The sequence below is a fragment of the Physeter macrocephalus genome, chromosome 21, assembly GCF_002837175.3.
Source record: "Physeter macrocephalus isolate SW-GA chromosome 21, ASM283717v5, whole genome shotgun sequence".
Taxonomy (NCBI): Eukaryota; Metazoa; Chordata; class Mammalia; order Artiodactyla; family Physeteridae; genus Physeter; species Physeter macrocephalus.
Window position 1 is genome coordinate 119,989,997 of NC_041234.1, and position 22,727 is coordinate 120,012,723.

Consider the following 22,727-nt stretch of genomic DNA (forward strand, 5'->3'; position numbering starts at 1 on the left):
TTTTTTTTTTTAATTAGACTATCAGCCTTTTGAAACAACTGTAACTAGAGATTGCAGATAATATAAACAAGAGACTCTGAAATCCTTTGGGATGCCCTTAGACATGTCTAGTTCAGACCCTCTTTGGGCTCAGGCAAACTTTTACTAAACCAAGAAAAAATAGCTTGGGAAGCAAGGAGGCTCAGAGTTATTCTAAAAAACTGCATTTGCCTGTGCAGCTGACTTGGGGGGAGCGGGAGGAGAAGGGATCGCCAAAAGGGGGACCAAGTGGGATTTGTGTAATTTCATTTGCCTCTGCCCTGGGGGTGTGTTAGAAATTTTAGTAAAGGTGCAAGTAATGCAGCATGCTGTGATTACATGTATATGGCAGTCATTGAAGCATAGACAAGAATGGGCTTAAAAGATAATTTGGTGGTGGGGGGGTGGCATAGTGAGGCTGACTCTGTCAGGAGATGACAAATGCCTGCACAAATGATGCTAAAGCTACAGAGCCATCTACAGATGGGATGACAGGTTGAGAGGGGCAGGTCCATAGAAGAGGCTCTGGCACCCCTGCAGTCTCCTGCATGTCTCAATTATATAGGCATTTAAGGCATACATAGCAGGTTGATTGGTTGGTTTTTTAATCAGGAGCAGAATTTCTTTAAGATCTCTACTTACCAGATTTACTGTACATGAGCTCAGGGAAGGATGGGGGTTTGTCATCTTAAGGAAGCCCAGATATGGTTTTACAAAGACCCCAGGGAGGAGGGATGTAACAGGTCCTTCATCGGGGACCCTTATAGCCAGCTTTATCGGCGTACACCAGCTACAGTTTTGCACCGACTCGCTGGCGGCAGAATATTTAAGTGCCTGCATGTAGTGCACTGTCCTTCCTTTATCCCCAATTCCCAGAGTTGGAATTTAGCCAAAAGAGTGCATGTGTCGCGGAAACTGAACTGTAAACACCATAGCTCTCCCCTAATTTGTCAACTTCCTCAGAGCTCAGAGAAGGGGAAGCAAAGCCCTGGGCCTGGCTGATGAACAGCTCACCCATCCTCCCTGCAGCCCCACCAGGAGGTCCCATCAGACAACACCACGGTCCTACATGGATGTGCTAAGGCGAGAAGGGGTTAGGTGAGGAGCCCAAAGCCACACAGCCAGCCCTATAGTGGTTGGGGAGCAAAGGGGCCTGACTTTCCCCTGCAAGTAAGGAAACTCTGCTTGCTTCTTTCTAATACTTTCAATGCACACTGTCAATTGAGCAGGTGGCATGTTTTGATTTGTTTTGTTCTTCCATTCATGTGTGTGGTTGGTTGGTTGGTTGGTTGGTTTGCCTTTTGCCTTAAAAGTGCCCATGGATCAGCTATTGGGAGCACGAAGGTGTCACTTTTTTTTTTTTTTTTTTTTTTTTTTTTTTTTTTTTTTTTTGCCACGCTGTGCGGCTTGTGAGATCTTAGTCCCCCGACCAGGGATTGAACCCGGGCCACGGCAGTGAAAGCACCGAGTCCTAACCACTGGACCGCCAGGGTATTCCATTCCCTCTTTTTTATTTATTTATTGGTGAAGGGCCTGACTTTCCCCTGCAAGTAAGGAAACTCTGCTTGCTTCTTTCTAATACTTTCAATGCACACTGTCAATTGAGCAGGTGGCATGTTTTGATTTGTTTTGTTCTTCCATTCATGTGTGTGGTTGGTTGGTTGGTTGGTTGGTTTGCCTTTTGCCTTAAAAGTGCCCATGGATCAGCTATTGGGAGCACGAAGGTGTCACTTTTTTTTTTTTTTTTTTTTTTTTTTTTTTTTTTTTTTTGCCACGCTGTGCGGCTTGTGAGATCTTAGTCCCCCGACCAGGGATTGAACCCGGGCCACGGCAGTGAAAGCACCGAGTCCTAACCACTGGACCGCCAGGGAACTCCCCTCAGGTCATCCAGTCTAACCAAAGTCTGCCTCAGTATCATTTGCTATCCTGTCTCTCCTGATCCCAGGAGAGAAGGTTGGCATTGGTGATAGGACACCAGAATTATGTGAAGTTTCCACCTTGGTTCAAGAAGAGTTGCAAACTAAGAGATGGGCCTGCCATCGCAGTGGCTCATGGTCTGTGAGTCCAGGCTCTCAATAGCTTCCAGTTCTCAGCACACCCGTAGCCCCCTGCCCTCCCTCCCTTTCTGCAGGCCGCGAAATGCACAGTGATCGGAGGCTCTGGGTTCCTGGGGCAGCACATGGTGGAGCAGCTGCTGGCAAGAGGCTACGCTGTCAACGTATTTGACATTCGGCAAGGGTTCGACGATCCCCGCGTGCAGTTCTTCCTGGGCGACCTCTGCAGCCAACAGGTAACAGACCACCCAGCCCTGCCGATTGTCCCAGGCCCCTGAAGGGAGACTACCAGACTTACCCTGCTCAGAGGCCAGCCAAGTTGTTGTTTCCGAAAGAAAAGTTGTTTTGAAAAATTGTAAAGTTATAGGAAAGAATTTAACACACACCCGCATTGTTACTAGCGAGAATGAGTAACTGTCATCTCTGTCACTACTACTCCACTCTGCCCTGGTAGTTCGAAGGCAAGTGTGGCCAATACAGAAATGAGTGGATGTGGCTGAGTAGCAATAAAACTTTATTTACAAGAAGTTGTCCGCGGGCCATAGTGTGCCGACTGCGGCCCCAGAGTGTATATCCAAAAGTCTAATTGCTGGAGTTTTTTTTTTTTTTAATTGAGATATAATTCACATTCCATAAATGTCACATTTCTAAAGTGCACAGTGCAGTGGTTGTTAGTCTGTTCACAAAGTGATGCATCCCTCACCACTATGGAATTCCGGAACCTTGTCATCACCCAAAAAGGAAACCCCAGGCCTGCTAGCAGTCATTCCCCGTTTCCTGTCCTCCCCACCCCCCGCCAGCCCTGGGCAACCGTACATCTCCCATCTCTACTCTGGACACTTCGCGTAAGTGGAATCGTAATATTTGCCGTTTTGTGACTGACTTCTTTCCCCTAATGTTTTCAAGATTTAGCCGAGTTATAAGGGTGTTAAGATTTTGAATTTTAAGATGTTGCCAAATTGCTCAACAAGGCTGCTTTGTCATTTACGTTCACGGCAGCCATGTGGTAGGAACCCCGTTGCTCACGTCCTTGCCAGCACTTGGTACCCTTAGACTTTTTGGCATTGCCGTTCTGGAGAGTGCGAAGTGCTACCTCAGTGATGCTTAGTGTCACGTGTCCTCTCTGCGTGGGTGGCTCATTTGTCTTTGGCTTGACCTTGTTTTCCCTAGGGGTGTGTAATTCCTTTCTATTTGAGACAGTCCTTTGCATGGTGTATGTATCACAGTGGCTTCCTTCAGCCTGTCACTGGGCTCTTCTTCTTGGCTTTGGCATCATTGGCTATAGTTTCGTTTATCTGTTTGTTTTGGATTTTAAGGCCATGGCTTCCCCTGCAGCCCTGTCAAATTCCAGGCTGTCTTCCTTACCCCACCCTCCCCACCTGTGGGCCTGGAGATGGGGTAGAAGTCTTCCTTGTTCGTCATCACTGCTTCTCTCACCCTGACCTGAGCGCCTGTCTTTCCAGTTCACAGCCTCTAAGACCTCCACACTACCAGGTCTGTGACCCAGCCAGGCATCTGGCCCTTTCCCACTATCCCTCACCCCATTCAGAGCCTCCCTGCTGTCAAGGCTATGGCTGACTTTCCCTTGCATGATTCTCAGCCCTCTTACCCTTTTCTTCTCATTGTATGTAGCAGTCAGAGTTCTCCAGAGGAATAACCAGGGAGACATGGATTGTGGGGGCTGGCAAGTCTGAAATTTGCAGGACAGGCCGGCGGGCTGGAAGCTCAGGCAGTCCTGGGGCCGATTTTCTTCTTACCGAAACCGCAGGTGTTACCCTTAGGCCTTTCAACTGATCGAATGAAGCCCACCCAGATTATCAAGGATAGTCTCCTTTGATTTCAAGTCAACTGATTATAGATGTTAACCACAGCCACAGAATATCTTCAGAGCAGCCCCTGGACTAGTGTCTGCTGGAAGAATGGAGACAGCCACATGGACACATAAACCTCCCCATCATGTTGTACTTCCTGGGTTAAACCCCAGCCCTGGTTAAATCCAGTTCTACTTCCCTGGGGGGGTCTCTGTGCAGCCAAACGGGGCTGGAGAAGAAAATACAAGCTTGTTGCCTCTTTCTTCACCGTCGTGGTCTTCAGGCGGCCCGTGTACCTTCCGGCACCATATCCGCAGACCTACGCTCTGCACGTGCTTAGCCCTGGAAATGGTCCAGGCACCAGCTAGAGCCCGTGTCTTCTTCCCTACGTGGTGATTCCTCTAGGGATTCTCCACCCTCTCTCCTTGATCAGCCATCAGCACAGCATCACCATCTTAAGAAAACAGAACACCCTGATGCGGCTTTAGCTACTGCCCCGCTTTCCCCTTGTGGCCATTTGTTCTCAGCGCCTCTGACTGCTTCCCTCCATTGTCTCATAGCAGCACTCCAGCTAGGTCTTCACCTAACAGCCACTGACGCAGCCACCAGGGACCTGGAAGTGACCAGATCTGGTGGCCACACCGTGCTTCTCATCGGCCTGGACCCTTCCGCAGCATCTGATAGTTTCTTCACTCACCACCCGCTCATTTCTCCTCCTGCCTCACCAGTTGCCCCTCCTCAGTCTCCTTACCTCTGTAACTTCTAAACTTGGCAGGATCCAGGGCTTATTCCTTAGATCTCTTTTCTCCAAGCACACTTAGTGCCCTGGTGATTCCACTCCGGCTCACAGATTAAATACAGTCTAGAAGCTAATAAGCTCCAGGCTGGAGATCTCCAGCCTCGTATCTATCCAGCTGCCTGCTGGGTATCTCTCTTTGTGCTGTATCTAAAATTCAGCTCCTGGCTCCCTGCCACAAGCTGGCCCCCTCCCCCACCACAGCCAACCTGCTCCTACTAAAGTCCTCACCATCTTGATAAATGCCCACTCTGTCTTTCGGATTGCTTTGGCCAGAAACTTTAGATTTATCCTTGATTCCTTTCCCTTCCGTACCCTTGATCCCATCCATCACCAAATCTTGTTGACTCCACTCTCAAAGTAGATCTCCAATCCATCAACTTCTCACCCCTTCCATTACCACCCTGGTCCAAGCCACCACCCTTTTAACGCATAAATCAGACTTCAGGGCTCCTCTGTTCAGAAGCCTCCAGGGGTGTCCAGTCCTATTTATAGCAAACATGCAGACCTGAATAATCACCCACAAGGCCCTGCGTGATCTGACCTCACCCGCTCCCACACTCCCCCTCATTGCTCCGGTCCAGGTACACTGGCCTCCTTACTGCTTCTCAAACTCACCAGCTGAGTTCTTGCCTCAGGACCTTTGCACTCGCTGCTCCTTCTGTCAGGAATGCTCTTCGTGAACCGCAGAGCTTGTTCGGGAAATTCCTGTCTTTGAGCACCTTATGCTAAGCATCCAGCCCCTCTGGATCTCCCTTACTCTGCTTTGTGTTTCTGTGTAACACTTGGCACTGGCTGATATGCTCTGTGTAAACTTAGGTATCTGTGCCCCCCACCCAGAGAATGTACCCTCCTTGATGGCAGGGATATGGTCTCATTTGATCACTGACATGTCCCCTCAAAGGAGACAGGCTCTTTAGCAAACTTCAGCTCCCCTCCAAACCACTCCCCCGCAGCTCCCACGCCATCGTTGCCAGTATTTCGTTTCCAGATTTTCTTCACCCTGAAGATGGTAAAGGACGAGGGAGGGATGGGCTGAAGTCTCCACTCATCAGCACCTCTCCTGTCCCATTTCTCTCTCCCAGGTTCTTTCCTGTTCCTGCTGAAGCATTTCCTGTAGCGCATTCCCCCCAGCGAATATCTGTACACAGTAAACTCGCTGAGTCCTTTTATGCCCGAAAATGGCTCTATTTTCCCCTCACTCATAAATGCCAGTTTGGCTGCAGGTGGAATTCTAGTTTCACAATTTTCCCCCCGTCGCTCAATCTGAGTGAGCATCGTTCCTTCGTAGGTCAGCTGAGTTTTCCTCGTGACTTTTAGGATTTTCTTTTTTGTCCTTTATGGTCTGAATTTAGGATTTTCTTTTTTTGTCCTTTATGGTCTGAATTTTAGTTTTCTTTTTGAATCCTACTCAGCACCTGGTGGGCCTCATTTTAAGAAAGTTCTTCAAATATTGACTCTACCCCCATTCTTTCTGGAAGCCTTACTGGACATACAGTAGAGTCTTTCGTTATATTCTACATGTCTCTTAGTCTCTCCTCCGTGTGTTCTTTCTCCTTCTGTCTTTATAATATTTTATAGATTCCCTCTCTTCCATATCCACTCACAGCCAGGCCTGTTTCATCTGTATCCCCTCCCCCCCCTCAGATTATTTTAAAGCCAAACCTAGACATCTCATCTTTTTTTTTTGGTAAATGTTTCAGTATTTGTTGCTAGAAGATAAGAATCCCTTTAAAAAACACAACTCCATGACCACTCCTAAAATGCATTGACAATTCCTTAATTTCTAACCAGTGTTCAGATATCTCTGAATGTCTCACAAGGTTTTTGTATAGTTGTCTTTCCAAATAAGGAACCAAAAAGGCTGAGGAATATTGTAGTCAACTGAAGGGGCAGGACAGGAATGAAGTGTTTAAGTCTCTCTTAATTCATAAGTTCCCTTTCACATTTTAAAGCTTTAGATTATTCATTGAATAATGGATGTTTATCGTAAACCACGGTCTGGATCTTGCAGATTTCATCTCCATCGCGTTGTTGAACATGTCCGTGTAGATTATATTAAATACATTAAAATTATTTTCACCTGTTTCTTTTTACTTTTTTATGTTTTTTTTTTTATTTTTTTACTTCTGTTTATTTAATTGTTTTGGCCGTGCCACACAGCTCGCGGGATCCTAGTTCCTCGAACAGGGATTGAACCCAGGCCTCCCCCCCCGACCCCGCCCCGCAGCGGAAGCGCAGAGTCCCAACCACTGGACCACCAGGGAATTCCCACTTTTTCCTTTTTTAATGTGGCTACTACAAAATTTGAAGTCGTATCTGTGCTGTGTATTATATTTCTAGTGGAGTAAAGACTGCATCTGATTCTGGTTTGGTTTTTTTCCTTTGGGGCATCATGGGTTGATACCCCAATAGCCATAAGCACACCTAGTGCTCAGATTTTGCTTTCTATACACCATTGCCCATAATAGGAACCAGGGCTTCTTGGGAACATAGCCTATGCAGGACTCTGGGGCAGGGGGAGGTAGTACAAGGTGAGCCTGGAATATTTTCTTAGGACAAAATTAAGGAAGTACTCAAAAACTAATGAGAATATGTCAAGAAGACACAGGAACCAATTTGAAGAGCCTCCACTGGCCAAATTTGGGACATTTTGAGCCTCACAAAATATAATGGTGGTGGATTACGCAGAGGGAAAGGTACCTTTTTGATGGCCAGGATCTGGCAGCCGTCACGTTAACCAAATGATTGGATCAACATCACCAACAATGGGACAGACTGCCTTCTTGTTCCCCCTGGGTGATGCCCTGAGCAGGTCATAATGTCACTGGTGTGATGTTCTTGCCAAAAGTATTCAATCTAAAAGACTAATCCAAATTGAGGGGACATAATTGGGACAGTTGGGGAAGTTTGGATAGAGACTAATTATTGGATAGCAGTATCCAATGGTAACTATCCTATCTGTTACAAGTGGATTACACAGAGGGAAAGGTACCTTTCCTTGAAACCATGGTTTCTACATAGAGAAAATTGTGGCAAAACGCTAATCATCGGTGGATCTAGGCACATAATTCGTGGTTGTCTTCTTTCGGTGATGTTAGTATCTATTGATCATTCCTAGATCTTATTACTTAGTTAAGGTTTCACACAATGGTGACATGCTATTATCCTCTCTTTATTTCTTAGCTCAAATCTTTGTACCTTGTGCAGATTAAATGCTTGACTCTTTCCCCTTATTTGCCACTTTGCGAAAGGAATTCTTACTCGTACTGGGGATCAAATTGTCCCTTCTTTCTTTTTTGGCCAGTGGGAGCGTCTTCAAGTTGGCTCTCGAGTCCTTTCGACAGGAATTATTTTCTGATGCGACAAGGTGTTCCTGGCTCATCTTGTTTCCTGCCCCAGATCTGCAATCAGCCGTTGATCTCAGGAGCTCTGCTTCCCTGTAGCAATAAATTAAACGTACATGTTTTTGTCTCAGGTTACTGTTTTGCGTCTGGTTTCACAGAAAGGCATGCTGCTGTGTCTTGGGTATTTACACTGTCTTTTCATACGATTCATAGTGTGTATCTATGGGCTCATCTTCCCCAGGAGCTTTAGCTCCAGGTGCCCTGAACCGTGCCCCATCCATCCACCACCCATGAGGCACAAAGGCAAAGATGCTGCCTTTCTCTGGACCCCACAGGCTTCTCATGCCCCAAGCCAGTTTTTATTTGGGCCCAGGTACTGGGGAGGGGGGGCAGTTAAAGGGACAATATGGTTTCTGTGCCATGTACTCGTGTGTCGTTTGACTCTTTGACAATGAGAATGTATTTCTGTGTTGACTGTAGAATTATTAAAGGGCAGGACACCTACATGCCCCAGATTGGAGAGTGGTAATGTGAGGAGGATGTTTACTTGTCTAAAGCGGGAGTGGTTTTTTGTCTTTGTTTGCTTCTCCAGGATCTGTACCCAGCTCTGAAAGGGGTAAGCACGGTTTTCCACTGTGCATCGCCCCCACCATCCGGTAACAACAAGGAGCTCTTTTACAGAGTGAATTACATTGGCACCAAGAATGTCATTGAAACTTGCAAAGAGGCTGGGGTTCAGGTAAGGGGAAAGCTGGAATGAGTGCCGTCAGGAACGTGTGATGGCCCTTTCCAAGTGTGTGGGGACCAGGGCCCTTGTTCTCTTCCTGTGCCTAGCCAGGCTGGCTTCCTAAAGTGTTGTGAAGAGCCTAGAAATTCAGCCCTGGGACCTGCTGAGCATCTGAACAGACCACCTGAGGACCCTAAGGTTTATTAGTCTTCGTTAAAGAGCTACAAAATTTAGAAATTGCTATTATTTTTGTTTATCGTGGCTTAAATATATATATATATATATATATATAATGTAAATATATATATAAAACATAAAATTTACCATTTTAACCATTTTTTTTTATGTGGTACGCGGGCCTCTCACCGTCGCGGCCTCTCCCGTCGCGGAGCACAGGCTCCGGACGCGCAGGCCCGGCGGCCACGGCTCGCGGGCCCGGCCGCTCCGCGGCACGTGGGATCCTCCCGGACCGGGGCGCGAACCCGCGTCCCCCGCGTCGGCGGGCGGACTCTCAACCGCTGCGCCGCCAGGGAAGCCCGCCTTAGTTTTTTAAGGAACCTCCATACTGTCCTCCGTAGTGGCTGCACCAATTTACCTTCCCACCGACAGTGCAAGAGGCTTCCCTTTTCTCCACACCCTCTCCAGCATTTGTTGTTTGTAGATTTCTTCATGATGGCCATTCTGACCGGTGTGAGGTGATACCTCATTGTGGTTTTGATTTGCATTTCTCTGATGATTAGTGATGTGGAGCATCCTTTCACGTGTTTGTTGGCCAGCTGTGTGTCTTCTTTGGAGATGCTGCTGTTTTTTCAATGGACTATCCCAGACATCCGGAAAAGATCTGAGAATAATATAGCTCCCAGTCACCACAGCATTTAGGTAACAGTATTTTACTAGTGAAGCTGAAGTCCCACGTGTACCCATCCTCTGTGTCACTGCTGTCCTGCCCCACCCACAGGGAAACACTGTTCTGAGTTTGGGTTTATCATTTCTATTTGCTCCACGTGCAGCCAATAGAAGCTATTAGTTTGCATCTTAAAAAAGTTTGTAGGTCTGCGTCTTTATTCCCGTCTTGCCCCTACAAACTTTTATAACATGCAAACTAATAGCTCCTGTTGGCTGCACATGGACCTACTAGAGCATGGACTTGAGGACACGGGGAGGGGGAAGGCTAAGCTGGGACGAAGTGAGAGAGTGGCATGGACATAGATACGCTAGCAAACGTAGAATAGCTAGCTAGTGGGAAGCAGCCGCATAGCACAGGGAGATCAGCTCTGTGCTCTGTGACCCCCCTAGAAGGGTGGGATAGGGAGGGTGGGAGGGAGACGCAAGAGGGAAGAGAAATGGGGATATATGTATACGAATAGCTGATTCACTTTGTTACACAGCAGAAACTAACACACCATTGTAAAGCCATTATACTCCAATAAAAACGTTAAAAGAAAAAAAGTTTGTAGGGGACTTCCCTGGCGGTCCAGTGGTTAAGAGTCTGCGTTTCCACTGCAGGGGGCACGGGTTCGATCCCTGGTCAGGAACTAAGATCCCGCATTCTGTGCAGCATGGCCAAAAGAAAAGAAAAGAAAAGAAAGAAAACCTAAAACTTTGTAAAAATAATATCATGTTGAATATATCTTCCTACATTACACAGCAGAAACTAACACGCCATTGTAAAGCCATTATACTCCAATAAAAACGTTAAAAGAAAAAAAGTTTGTAGGGGACTTCCCTGGCGGTCCAGTGGTTAAGAGTCTGCGTTTCCACTGCAGGGGGCACGGGTTCGATCCCTGGTCAGGAACTAAGATCCCGCATTCTGTGCAGCATGGCCAAAAGAAAAGAAAAGAAAAGAAAGAAAACCTAAAACTTTGTAAAAATAATATCATGTTGAATATATCTTCCTACAACTTGCTTTTTTCGCCCAACATTATGTTTTTGAGATTTCTCCCTCTTCATATACATATAGCTCTGTGGGCAACAGTGCAGGAAGTGGTTTGTTTAATGTAGTATTTAGGGAATGTCTCTCAATAGAGCAATCAAAAGATTGGTTACTGTGCTTTTCTTTTCAAAGATTTAAAGTGTTACTTCCCACATTTCAATCCATAACCCGCCAGGAATTTATGTCTGTATATGTTCTGAAGCAGACAGAGGATGTTTTGGTGCTCAGCACCATGTATTATATGAGCCATCCTTTCCCTGCTGTTCAGGGCCCTGTGCAGCACACCTGTGCGGGCCCGTTCCCGGCTCTCAAACTCTCTTGGCCCCTGTGCCCTGCCTTAGGATGAACGTCAGTATCTAGTGTAGGACAAGTCACTCCCGCAACCGTGTTCTTCAGAATTTGCTTGTCTACCCTCCGAATGGGAGAAGATATTTGCAAATGAAGCAACTGACAAACGATTAATCTCCAAAATTTACAAGCAGCTCAATGTCAAAACAACAAACAACCCAATCCAAAAATGAGCAGAAGACCTAAACAGACATTTCTCCAAAGAAGATATACAGATGGCCAACAAACTAAAAATAGAACTACCCTACGACCCAGCCATCCCACTACTGGGCATATACCCTGAGAAAACCATCATTCAAAAACAGTCATGTACCACAATGTTCACTGCAGCTCTATTTACAATAGCCAGGACATGGAAGCAACCTAAGTGTCCATCGACAGAGGAATGGATCAAGAAGATGTGGCACATATACACACTGGAATATTACTCAGCCATAAAAAAGCAATGAAATTGAGTTACTTGTAGTGAGGTGGATGGACCTCGAGTCTGTCATACAGAGTGAAGTAAGTCAGAAAGAGAAAAACAAATACCGTATGGTAACACATAGATGTGGAATCTAAAAAAAAAAAAAATGGTCTGAAGAACCTAGGGGCCAGACAGGAATAAAGACGCAGATGTAGAGAACGGACTTGAGGACATGAGGAGGGGGAAGGGTCAGCTGGGACGAAGTGAGAGAGTGGCACGGACATAGATACACTACCCAATGTAAAACCGATAGCTAGTGGGAAGCAGCCGCATGGCACAGGCAGATCAGCTCGGTGCTCTGTGACCACCGAGAGGGGTGGGATAGGGAGGGTGGGAGGGAGGGAGACGCAAGAGGGAAGAGATATGGGGACATGTGTATCTGTATAGCTGATTCACTTTGTTATAAAGCAGAAACTAACACACCATTGTAAAGCAATTATAGTATCCGATAAAGATGTTTTAAAAAATGAAAATACAATATTTTACAAAATTTAAAAAAAAATAGAATTTGTTTGTGTATTCTTAGCCCTTTGCTCGCCCGTATACGTTTTAGAACCAGCTTGTCGAGTTCCTTGATAAACCCTGTTGGAAATGTTACTGTAATTGCCTCACACCTAAAGGTAATTTGGGAGAGAATTGATATCTTTCAAATATTGAGTCTCCATATCCATAAATACATACGTAATATGTCTATTTTTCTCTCTCTTTAATGCCTTTCAATAGAGCTTTATACTTTACCTCATAAAGGTTTTATACATCTTTTGTTAACTTTATTCCATGTAGCTTGCTTTTGGTGGTTGAAATGTCTTTCACATTACGTTCTCAACTGCTGCTGCGTAAGGGCACAGTTAATTTTTGTATATCGATTTTGTACTCAGCAACTTTGCTGAACTCTAATATTTTCTGTGTATTCGTAGTGCTTTGTATGTAGACATTTGCAACACCTGTAAGTGGCAATAGTTTTGTTTCTTCTTTTCAAATCATTATACTTTGTTGTTTCCCTTATCCTACCATGCTGGCTAGGACTTCCAGAACCACGTTGAATAAAAGTGGTAAAGATGTGACTCGATCTAATGGTGTTCAGTTTAGGATGGGCTGCCCTTAACCAGAGAGCTGGAAGCTGGGAGCCCTCGCAGGAAAGCAGCTTCCTTTCAAATAGCATTTCACCAGTGGGCATGTGCATGTGCCCATTCGTGTGTGCTGATGTGCCAAGGCTGGGATCAGAATCACCAGGGTCTTTTGCAGACAGGCATCTCCCTCCAAGTTTGTGGGCTATCCTTCCCCCACGGAGGATCACTCCCGTAGTGAGATACCATGAATAATGGAAGTCTGTTCTATCCCTTGGTTGTGATAAGAGGGGGGGACACGTGGAATTCACTGTTGTAGAGTGCGATACCATAATGTGTCCCAAATCCCCATACCTGCAAAAGATGGCGATCTTTGCATTATTTTAAGAAGGCCTGGAAAGTGAAGGCACCATAGTAAAGAATCTGTATGGGGCGAGGGTTGTGAGCACGTGCCATTTGATTCTCTTTCCTACGTGACCATCGTGGTGTTTGGACAGCGATCGTTCCTGACTCGTTGTTTTAAATCTTCTGTTCTCCTCTGCCAGAAACTCATTTTAACCAGCAGTGCCAGTGTCATCTTTGAGGGTGTCGACATCAAAAATGGAACCGAAGACCTCCCTTATGCCGTGAAACCCATTGATTACTACACGGAGACGAAGATCTTACAGGAGAGAGTACGTACCTGAGAACTGGTCGAGTGAGTTACAAACGAGGTCCACGAACGTCTACAGAATTTAGATTCTTAAGAAGAATGTTTACGAACATAGGAAGTTAGTATTCTGAAGCCTAATATGTAAATTGGGAAGTAAAATTTGTGGACGGAATTCGATTTCAGAGATAATAACAGAAAAACTAATAACATAATAGCTTAATGTGGCCAGACGCTACTCTGTGTATTTTACGAGGAGCTGCCTCCTTTAAACTTCACAATGACCCCGTAAGGCAAGTACTGTTATCGTCACCAGGTTACAGAGGAGGACAGTTGGTGCAGAGAGGTTAGGAAGCTTCCCGAGGTCGCGCAGCTCTAGAGCCTGCACTCAACCTCTATACCATGCAAGTTTACTGAACTGCTCCAGAAATCAGACAATTTACGATGACCCAAAGTGGCAGGCGGAACTCAGGCTAAACACTCAAGTGTGTTTTGATTTGAACACGCCTTCCTAGTGGCTCTCTTGCACCCCCTGTCCTTTTTTTTTTTCCTTGAAATTAAACAATGGAAGGCTCTTGCTTTATTTTACGGAAAAGTACTTTTCCACTTGGCAAGCCAGCTTCACCAGGGAGCACCTGGTTGTAGCAGCAGTCTGGGCCAAGTAACAGAGACTGTGACGGTAGCCAGCTCCGGGACTAACGTCCAGGAGAATATTACCCTGAGGACACCCGATACTGCACGCCATGGATGCTCATCGGCCACAGGCAGCTCACCTTAGCCAGGCAGCTGTGAGTTTGCCTCTCCCAGCTGTTGGCAGCGGGCCACGCCTACTGAGGTTTTCTTTCGCAGCCGGTACGTATGGAACCAGAGCTTAACGCCAAATTGGCCAGAGTCCCCCCTGCGCGGCCTGAGTGTCAGCCGCCTCCCATCTGTTTGCTCTTTCTCCAACTCAGAAAGTCCCAAAAGAGCTCATCTGCCGGGAGACCCAAGGGCTTCCCAGTGCAGCGGATGGAGGCCTAGCCTTTTGCAAGCTCCAGTCCTGGGTCTCCCGCCTGCTCCTTGGAGCACAGAGAGCCTCACGTAGCTCCCACCTGCTCAGACTTGACCCAAGGAGCGCTAAAGCTTCCACTGGGCCCCGTGCACCCTCCTCCAGTGCTCCTGGGTCTCCCGCCCACTGGGCTCGGGTGCTGCAAGTGGCAGCTGCGGTTCAGACCATCGTCACGTCACTTGCACTGCCTCTTGGGTGCTCTGCTGGAAATGAGCTAAGCCTGTGAACGCCTCTGGCAGTGACTGTCCTGGAGCCTCCAGTTGGCAGCAGATGTCAACTGCTGTCTGTCGGCTTTCAAACGTGCTGACAGATAATAGATGGAGTGCGGTGTTATCTAGGACTCCTGGAGCTTTCTCCTCTTTAGTAACAGAGATGAGCCTTGGCTAGAGGGCACTTGAAGGCTTATTTAGTCATTTCCTCCGTCGCTGTGGGGACCAGGGCCTGGTGGGGAGAGGAGAGGCAGCTCCACCTTTGGGTAACTCCGATCATTGTGAACGCAGTCAACAAGTAGCTTAAGCTCACTGGACCAAGACATGGACAAGGATTTTGCCACCACAGAGTAGAGATCCTAGGTGAGGTCGGCCATCTCGTTCCAGCAGCACACAGCCCTGGCAGTAGTACCATCGTGAGCCCCATTTTTAACAAGAACCTATCAGATCCTTTGGGAAGTTTCGTTCCCTTTGAGACAAAACTTGTTTCTCTGTACTTGAAGCCCTTAAGTTCTAGCTTGTACCTTAAGCCACGCAGAACATGGCTCTGAGGATTCACCCGACATGTTGGTTCATGTGTTTAGCTACTGAGTTGCTGCCCTGTTTCTCGCCGACCCTCCGCCTCCTCAGCCCCTTCTTCCTGGCCCAGTTGGGTTCATCAGTTCTGACCACAACAGCCCAGGACTGGTGGAAACATACAGTTGGCACATGGAGCTTAAGTCAGGAGCTGGTTTGATGGCGGCAGCCTTGCTGAAGGCCCCCAGCTAACTCATTAACTGGATCTCTCAGATATTTTCCACAGACTGCCGCATTCATGCATTTTCGTGTTTAAACCCAAACCCAGGCCCCTCTGTTGGATTCTACTGGTTTCGACCCAGCTCTCTCCCGTGTTTTCAGATTTGGGTGCTGGAGTGGGGAAAGGGATGCAGAAGTAGTCCCGAATTGTAAGTGTCACTGACGTGGGTCTGCAGCCCGGGGCAGGGGGCGGCGTCCGTGCCCCCGTGCGAGGACCTGTCCCCTGGGGAGCACGTCCGCAGCCCACACGCTCGCTCGTCTCTCCCGCAGGCGGTCCTGGGTGCCAACGATCCTGACCGGAATTTCGTAACCACGGCCATCCGCCCTCACGGCATTTTTGGCCCAAGGGACCCCCAGCTGGTCCCCATTCTCATTGAGGCGGCCAGGAAAGGCAAGATGAAGTTCATGATCGGGTAAGCTGGCTGCTCTCCTCCTCCCCGCACCCCCCGCCCTGGACACAGTCGGCCCTTTCCTTACGTGGCCTTCTCTACTGCCCGCTGTTCATTTCCTGGGGCCGCCACAACACATGAGGCTTAGAATAACAGAAATGGATTCACTCCCAGTGATGGAGGCCGGGACTCCAAAATCCAGGTGTGGGCAGGGTTGGCCCCCACTGGAGGCTCTGAGGGAGAGTCTGTTCCAGGCCCCTCTCCCAGTCTCAGGTGGCTGCCAGCAACCCTTGGCGCCCCTTGGCTCGTAGACCTGTCACTTCAGCCTCTGCCTACATCTTCACATGACGTTCTTTTCTCTGTGTGTCTATCCAAACGTCCCTCCTCTTCTAAGGACACCAGTCATTGGGTTTAAGGCCCACCCTACACTAGTGTGACATCATCTAAACTAATTACATATTCAAAGACCTTATCTCCAGATAAGGTCATAGTCACGAGTTCCAGGGAGACATGGATTGTGGCAGGACATTCTTCTGCCCCATGAACCCTCTCAGGTAGGCTGCGAAAATATTTGTGTCCCTGTTTGGAAATTCCGGAAACAGGCCCAGAGGGGAAACAGTTGGCCCAGGGTTAAGGGCCAAGCCCTCCGCTCTCCTTGCAGCTAGGGAGGCGGGGGAGGTGTTAACATTCCTCCTCTGGGCCAGTGCAGGTGGGAGGGCCGCTGCAGGTGATGAGACTGGGACTGTGTCCCCAGTATACCTTTCCTTCCCCCCCTCCTCCTTCCCGCCCTCCTCCTTCCCCCCTCCTCCTTCCCCCCCTCCTCCCTCCCTCCCTCCCTCCCTCCCTTCCTTTCTTCCTTCCTTCCTTCTCTTTTCTCCCTTTCTTTCCCCCTTTATCCCCGTGCCTTGCCACCTTGCCGCCCTGCCTTTCACTTGGCTTCCCTGCTGTGGGATTAGAAAGAGATAGTAGAAAACTCTGAGTCCAGAGCAAGGCATTAGCCCAGAGTGCCCTGGAGGGAGCTCAGAGCTGCTGCCCTAATTAGAGCCCAGAGCAGACAATACCAGCGTTGGCCACACTGGCATGGGGCAGGCGGGGCATGGGACTTGCAGATTCATTGGTGGGCCCTTAAATATCCCACTGGCCCCGAGGGCCTGGGAGCCCTGGCCTCCCGCACACCTTCAACTGTTATGGACGCCCGGGCGTGCCAGGGGCCGGCATTGCCAAGGCGGGTCCTGGCCCTGGGTCCATGTGCAGGGGCTCTACCAGGTGTGCAGCTAAGTGCTCCCGGTGCAGGGAACCCATTCCTTGTGCACCTGCAGGAACGGGGAGAACTTGGTGGACTTCACCTTCGTGGAGAACGTGGTCCACGGACACATCCTGGCTGCAGAGCACCTCTCCAGAGACACAGCCTTGGGTGGGAAGGTAAGGCACCTGCTTCTACCTGCTCGGCAGCAGCCGGCCCACCCTTTCCTGCCCCTGTGTGTCCGCCTGCCTTCACAATTGTCCTCCCAGTGATTGGACCCACTGGCAAATGGCTTCTATGACCCTGCGTCCTGGCAAACCTGCTTTAGGATCCCACTGGGCCACGGTTGAGCCCCTCTGGTAGGGTGAGGTCAGCTCTGACGCGGAGATGAGAGAGCACACGCGGGCTCCTTTCCCTCCCACTCCTGGGGCCCCCGTCGTCTTTGTTTCTCACTCCTACCTTTGGAATCCCCCGTATTTGGGCCTCATTTTGTTCTCCTGGACCTCTGCCATTTTCCCACTCCTGTAACTCTCAGTGTGGCGGGGGTATGTTGGGTATGGCTTTTAGTTTACACCAAAGACAGCACATTTCAGAAATGTCATATGACCCGTTCGTTGAATCTGAAGATAAGATGATTTACTGCATTTACCATGATTAACACAATTACTAAATTAACAAACGTACCTTCCCAAGTGCCATCGAAGCTTCACTTGAAATCCTGTCATCGCCTGAAAGCCGCCTGCGGCTGCAAATCAAAAAGGCCCCTCGGCCACAGGCTCATACATGCAGATTTGAGGACCGCGATCTGTGTAGGCTTAACCGCCTCACTTTTGAGCTGCCTTGCAAAGGAACTGGGGCGGGCGGGCAGGGAGTGGCCACTGGTTTCTCAAAGTGTTGGTCCTGGCTGAGCTCCAAGCTCCAAGCGTGGCCTGCTGCCCCATCCTGCCGAGGAGCGGTTCCTAACTTCTCCTTCCCCCCTGCAGGCTTTTCACATCACCAACGATGAGCCGGTCCCTTTTTGGACTTTCCTGTCCCGCATCCTGACAGGCCTCAATTACGAGGCCCCCAAGTACCACGTCCCCTACTGGGTGGCCTACTACCTGGCCCTCCTGCTGTCCCTCCTGGTGGTGGTAATCAGTCCCATAATCCGGCTTCAGCCCACTTTCACACCCATGCGGGTCGCGCTGGCTGGCACGTTCCATTACTACAGCTGTGAGAGAGCCAAAAAGGTCATGGGCTACCGGCCGCTGGTCAGCATGGATGACGCCGTGGACAGGACGGTGCGTAGCTTTCACCACCTGCGGAAGGTCGAGTGAGGCGGCCTGGAGCCCGGGCCCTTCCACGCGTTCCCCAGCCGATAACTCTCCCCTTCCGGTGACTTTCTTCTGAGCTTAGGTCTCCTCCGGCTGGTTCTGTGAGAGCACACCCACCCTTCTGCGACTCCGAGGGTGGCGAAATCAGCAGACGTTTCTTCTTCTTCATAGGACTGGATTTGGATTTCTTAAAATAGGACAGCTTCCTAGTCTCCTGTTTTGTATTCTCTCCCTCTCCCCCACCCGCTTCCTCCTGGGTTCCTTATCATTCCAGCGGCCTTGTAAACAATCAGAGAAGCCGTAGGGAAGAAACAAGCCATTTGCTGATTGAGGAGGGGGTCCTAGACTTATTTCCACGCAGCCTGCTCAAGGAGCCCCGGATGACAGATACCCCAGAGAAAAGCAGAAGTTATAAACACATGGTGAGGCCTCAAGTGTACATTTTAAATAGACACAGAGTTTAGAGCAAAAACTTTTAAAAAGCTTGAATAACTGTAAGCCCCCCCCCCCAATCCCTGGGGAGAAGAGCTACCGGTGGTTCGTCTCCTTACACGCTCGCAAGTTCTCTCTCAGGTACAGCTGGTGTGCCTGCCTGCAGGATTTTCTCATACGGCATTCTTTCATGGACACCTTTCTCTTTATCCACAGAGCCCTGTGTCCTTTTAATGGCAAGGTGGTGGTCTGCCCGAGTGGCATGCCGTTTCAAGCTGTTTAGCACCTCTCCTAACATGGGACATTGGGCAGGTTGACAGTAAGCCATGGAAAAGGTCAGAGAGAAGAGTGCCTCCTTTATCTGCTCGGAGTTTGGGCGGAAACAGCACGAGACGATGCAGAAAGGGCCGCTTCCCTGCAGCTCCTGCTCATAGACCCTTCAGGCCAGTTCTGACAGGCATAGCACATATAGTGATGCCGCGTTCTTTATTTTCTGATGTTCTGCTTACAGATTCTGGTTTCTTCTCCGACTCATTGAAATGTAACCTTAAAGACTTCTGTTTGCTTCCCTGCCTTTGTGCAAGGGTGGGGAGACAGCTGGGGAGACTGGAATAAAGTGAAGGTATTGTACATGCTGTGCAGTTTGTGTGATATGAACTTGACCCCCACCTGGGGGGAAACAGCTCCTGGGGTGGGGGGACACAAACAGAAATAAAACAGGGTTTTTGCCCCTAAGGCAGTTAGAATAGAGGAGTTGAGATACGTTCACAAGCCCCTATAATAGCAGGTAGGAAATGATAGACACGCTCGAGACGAGGTGGTGTAAGTTCAGGGGAAGGATACGTGGCTTCCAGCCAAGGCCTTGAAGGATGGATAAAGAGTAAGTAGGTGCAGGCCCCTAGATGGCGTTTCAAGGTAAAAGGTAAGGCTTGTCATCGTTTCATTAGCAATGTGTTGTCTCTCAGATTCAATGAAGTACAGAAATGTCCAGCTGGCCTTGGAGGTTGGTTGAGCTGAACTTTATCTGGTAGGCCTGGGAAACCATTGACAGTTCCAGCAATGGGGAGCCAAAACCCACAAACTCATTCCAACCACCCTGTGTGGAGCCTGAGAGACCAGATAGGAAGTAACAAAACTCTGAGCAATGATGCAGCTGTCCATGCAACTAGAAACGGAGCCTTAGTGGAAGGGCCTGGAAAGGAGTCAGGATTCCTCTGGGGGCTGAGACGGAGGAGGAGGCCAGGACACTGAAGGGAGGACTCCGCATTTGGAGCTACTGGAAGGAGGGTCTCAGGCCGGGAAGACTGGAGACAGCCAGGAAAACAGAGACTCTGCACAGCCCTGGGAAGCTGTTAGAAACTGGCACCCCACCGCAGACCTGAACTGACACTCGGAGGGCAGGCCTGGCACTGTGTTTCGCAGGCCCCCCCCCAGTGGTTCAGAACAACTGAAGTGGCCTCCCACCACGTCACTGAGTGCAGCTAGAGCCTCGCGTCAGCCCCCGTAAGACTGAACTTGCCCGGAGCCCTGGACCACCGCCCTCCCTCCACTTTCCCGCCCTGTCCCTTTCCTGCCAACCAGAGCCTTGCAGTGCACACCCCCCAAAAATGACACACTGGATAACCGACCCGGTCTGTGGCTCACCCGTGTGCAGCCTCAGGCCTGAGGGAAGGCCGTCGTCTCCCAGCCTGGGGACAGCTACAGGTCCAGGCCCGGTTCTGCATGTTCACTGGGGAGCTCTCTTGTTTCAGGCCCTCTCCCCTGCCCATCCATGCCGACCTAGTCCCACACGTGGCGCCGTGCGCACCTGGGTCAGGTGTACTGGGGCGGCTGAGCTGATCTGTCTGCCCCTCCAGTGCAGACTCCACGCCCATACAGGTGTCCTTCCTGAAACACAACTAGATCCTGCCTCTCCTCCGCCGAAAACACTTCAGCGGGTCCTGGTTTTCTCCTGAACCCTGCCTGCAGTGTCCTCTCCCCCACACGGCCCCCAGCCCAGGATGGCCAGCTCCCTTTCCCCCGCCAGTGCCTACCCTGATCCTCCCGATTGGAAACCGTCTCTCTCCCCTGGGCTCCCAGCCCGAGGCTCTCGATCTTCACGTCGTTTACTGTATTCCCTCTGTGCGCTTTCTCCTACCCACACCAGGCAGGAGCTCCTTGCAGGCAGAGGCAACCAGTGTCCCCGCAGCACAGAGGGGAGGTCAGGAGGCATGGGTAAGCACCTGCCTGGCCTGGAATCCTAGAGTAACAGCTGCAAGCGGAGGAAACGGTCCAAGGAATGGGGAACAGCAGCCAGCGGGCCTAGTTGGAGCAGAGGTTCCAGGCCTGGCATTCGTGTGTGGACTCGGGAGGTCTGTGAACCCCATAAATTGGACATGGCCTTTGGGGCATCTGTGAGTGTGTGTCTTTTGGCAGGAGAGGCACGGAGCTGTCATCAGCTTTTCACAGATGACTGTGGCCCAACACAAGATTCGAGCCAGTGGGCTGGGGGCCAGCAGCTGCAGAGAAGCCTGCCCTGGATGGAGGGTCCAAGAGAGACAAGCCGAGGGGGCAGAGCCCAGGCTGGGGCGCCCAGGCATCATGGGCATCCCCATCTGCATGTGTTCCCGGGACAGGGGTTGCCTGTGGCCCGCTGTTCCATCTGTGGGGTCCGTGACTCCAAACCGGGGAAGGACTGGAACCAAGGCAGAGGCTGGCCTTTGGCCACGGCCCTCTAAACTCTGGTGTGCATTTCTCCCCACTGACAGGGAGCTCTAGGCTTCCTCTCTACTTGCTGGGTGAGACAGCCTTGGTGCTAGAAAGTTCTCCCTTCTACGGAACTGAAATGCCTCTGCACAGCTGGGCCCGCATCCTCTTCCTTCAAACCTCACCTGCAGCATCATTTCCTCCTCGCAGCTTTCCCCCACGAAGATCTCTGTCTTCTGGCTTCCTACAAATCCTGGCCCGCATTGCCATCTGAGCACTTCCTCAATCATACAGTAATCACTGGCTCAGCTGCCCAGACCTCCTGTGAGCCGCTACACTGCTCAAGGGCCAGGGGCTTTTGATTCACTTCTCTGTCCCTGGAGTCCTGTGTAGCGCTTACTCCCGAGAAGGTGATCAGTAAGTGTCACCAGACTGGAAGGGCATTGAGAGGAGAAAGCCAGTAACACCCACACTGACCAGCTCCACCAAGGGACACAGGCTCTCATCTGAGGCTTTCCAAAGTGAAGGACTCAAAGGGCATGAATAGATATTTAGGAATGGAGAGAAATAAAAGAGGCATATTGGGAGACTCTAGAACCTTCCATCACCAGCATTCACCTCTTTCCATAAGCACCACCTAGTTGTTGATCTCGGAAGACTCCAAATGATGGTGGACACAAATCAGACTTCCCTTTGTTGGGTCTGCCTCGCACCCACTCAGCCCCAGGAGTTTTGTTCACATTAGCTGCTTCAGCCCAGAGAACTTTCTAGAGTGACCTGGGTAAGGGAGAAAAGGAGGGAAAAGGGTCCCTCCTTTTGTCCTCTACTGCAGCCTGTCTCCCAACTAACTCCTGCAAGATGCCTTGTCTAGTGGTTACTAGGAGACACAGGCGCCATTGGCTGTGGCGGGGCAAGTCGGGGACCATCAATGCAGAAAATATTAACTGCTCTCAGTGCGTCCCACCGAGAAAGTGACAACTCAAGCGCTCCTTGCCTCAAGAGCAGAGGTCTGCAAACTGTGAAGTCAGGGTCACGTCCTGCTTGTTGCCTGGTTTGGTCCATATAGTGTTATTGGCACGCAGCCACGTCCATTCTTTTACGTATTGTCAATGGCTGTGTTTGTGCTACCACGGCAGAGCTGACCAGTTATGACAGAGATCATGTGACCCACAAGCCTAAAATAGTTCGTCTTTACAGAAAAAGTTTGCCAACCTCTGCTTAAGAGTGACCTGTACACCAACAGGCAAATGAAAAGCTGCTCAACATCACTGATCGTTAGGGAAATGCACATGAAAACCACAATGAGGGCTTCCCTGGTGGCGCAGCGGTTGAGGGCCCGCCTGCCGATGCAGGGGAACCGGGTTCGCGCCCCGGTCCGGGAGGATCCCACATGCCGC

The 22,727-nt window shown here is 49.7% G+C and overlaps 1 protein-coding gene across 2 annotated transcripts in view; it reads left to right on the plus strand.

Annotated features, from left to right (window-relative positions):
- NSDHL (NAD(P) dependent 3-beta-hydroxysteroid dehydrogenase NSDHL) overlaps positions 1–19,267 on the plus strand; it is a 30,379-nt gene extending 11,112 nt beyond the window's left edge. The window contains exons 3-8 of one of the 2 annotated variants that reach the window (XM_007121275.3): positions 2,150–2,308; positions 8,619–8,765; positions 13,113–13,241; positions 15,539–15,681; positions 16,977–17,079; positions 17,884–19,267. In XM_007121275.3, coding sequence (XP_007121337.1) covers positions 2,150–2,308; positions 8,619–8,765; positions 13,113–13,241; positions 15,539–15,681; positions 16,977–17,079; positions 17,884–18,216 — 1,014 coding nt within the window. In that variant the 3' untranslated portion in view covers positions 18,217–19,267. The remainder of the gene's footprint in view (positions 1–2,149; positions 2,309–8,618; positions 8,766–13,112; positions 13,242–15,538; positions 15,682–16,976; positions 17,080–17,883) is intronic. The other variant, XM_028482568.1, reaches the window with a different exon arrangement.
- The last annotated feature ends 3,460 nt before the right edge of the window (positions 19,268–22,727 follow it).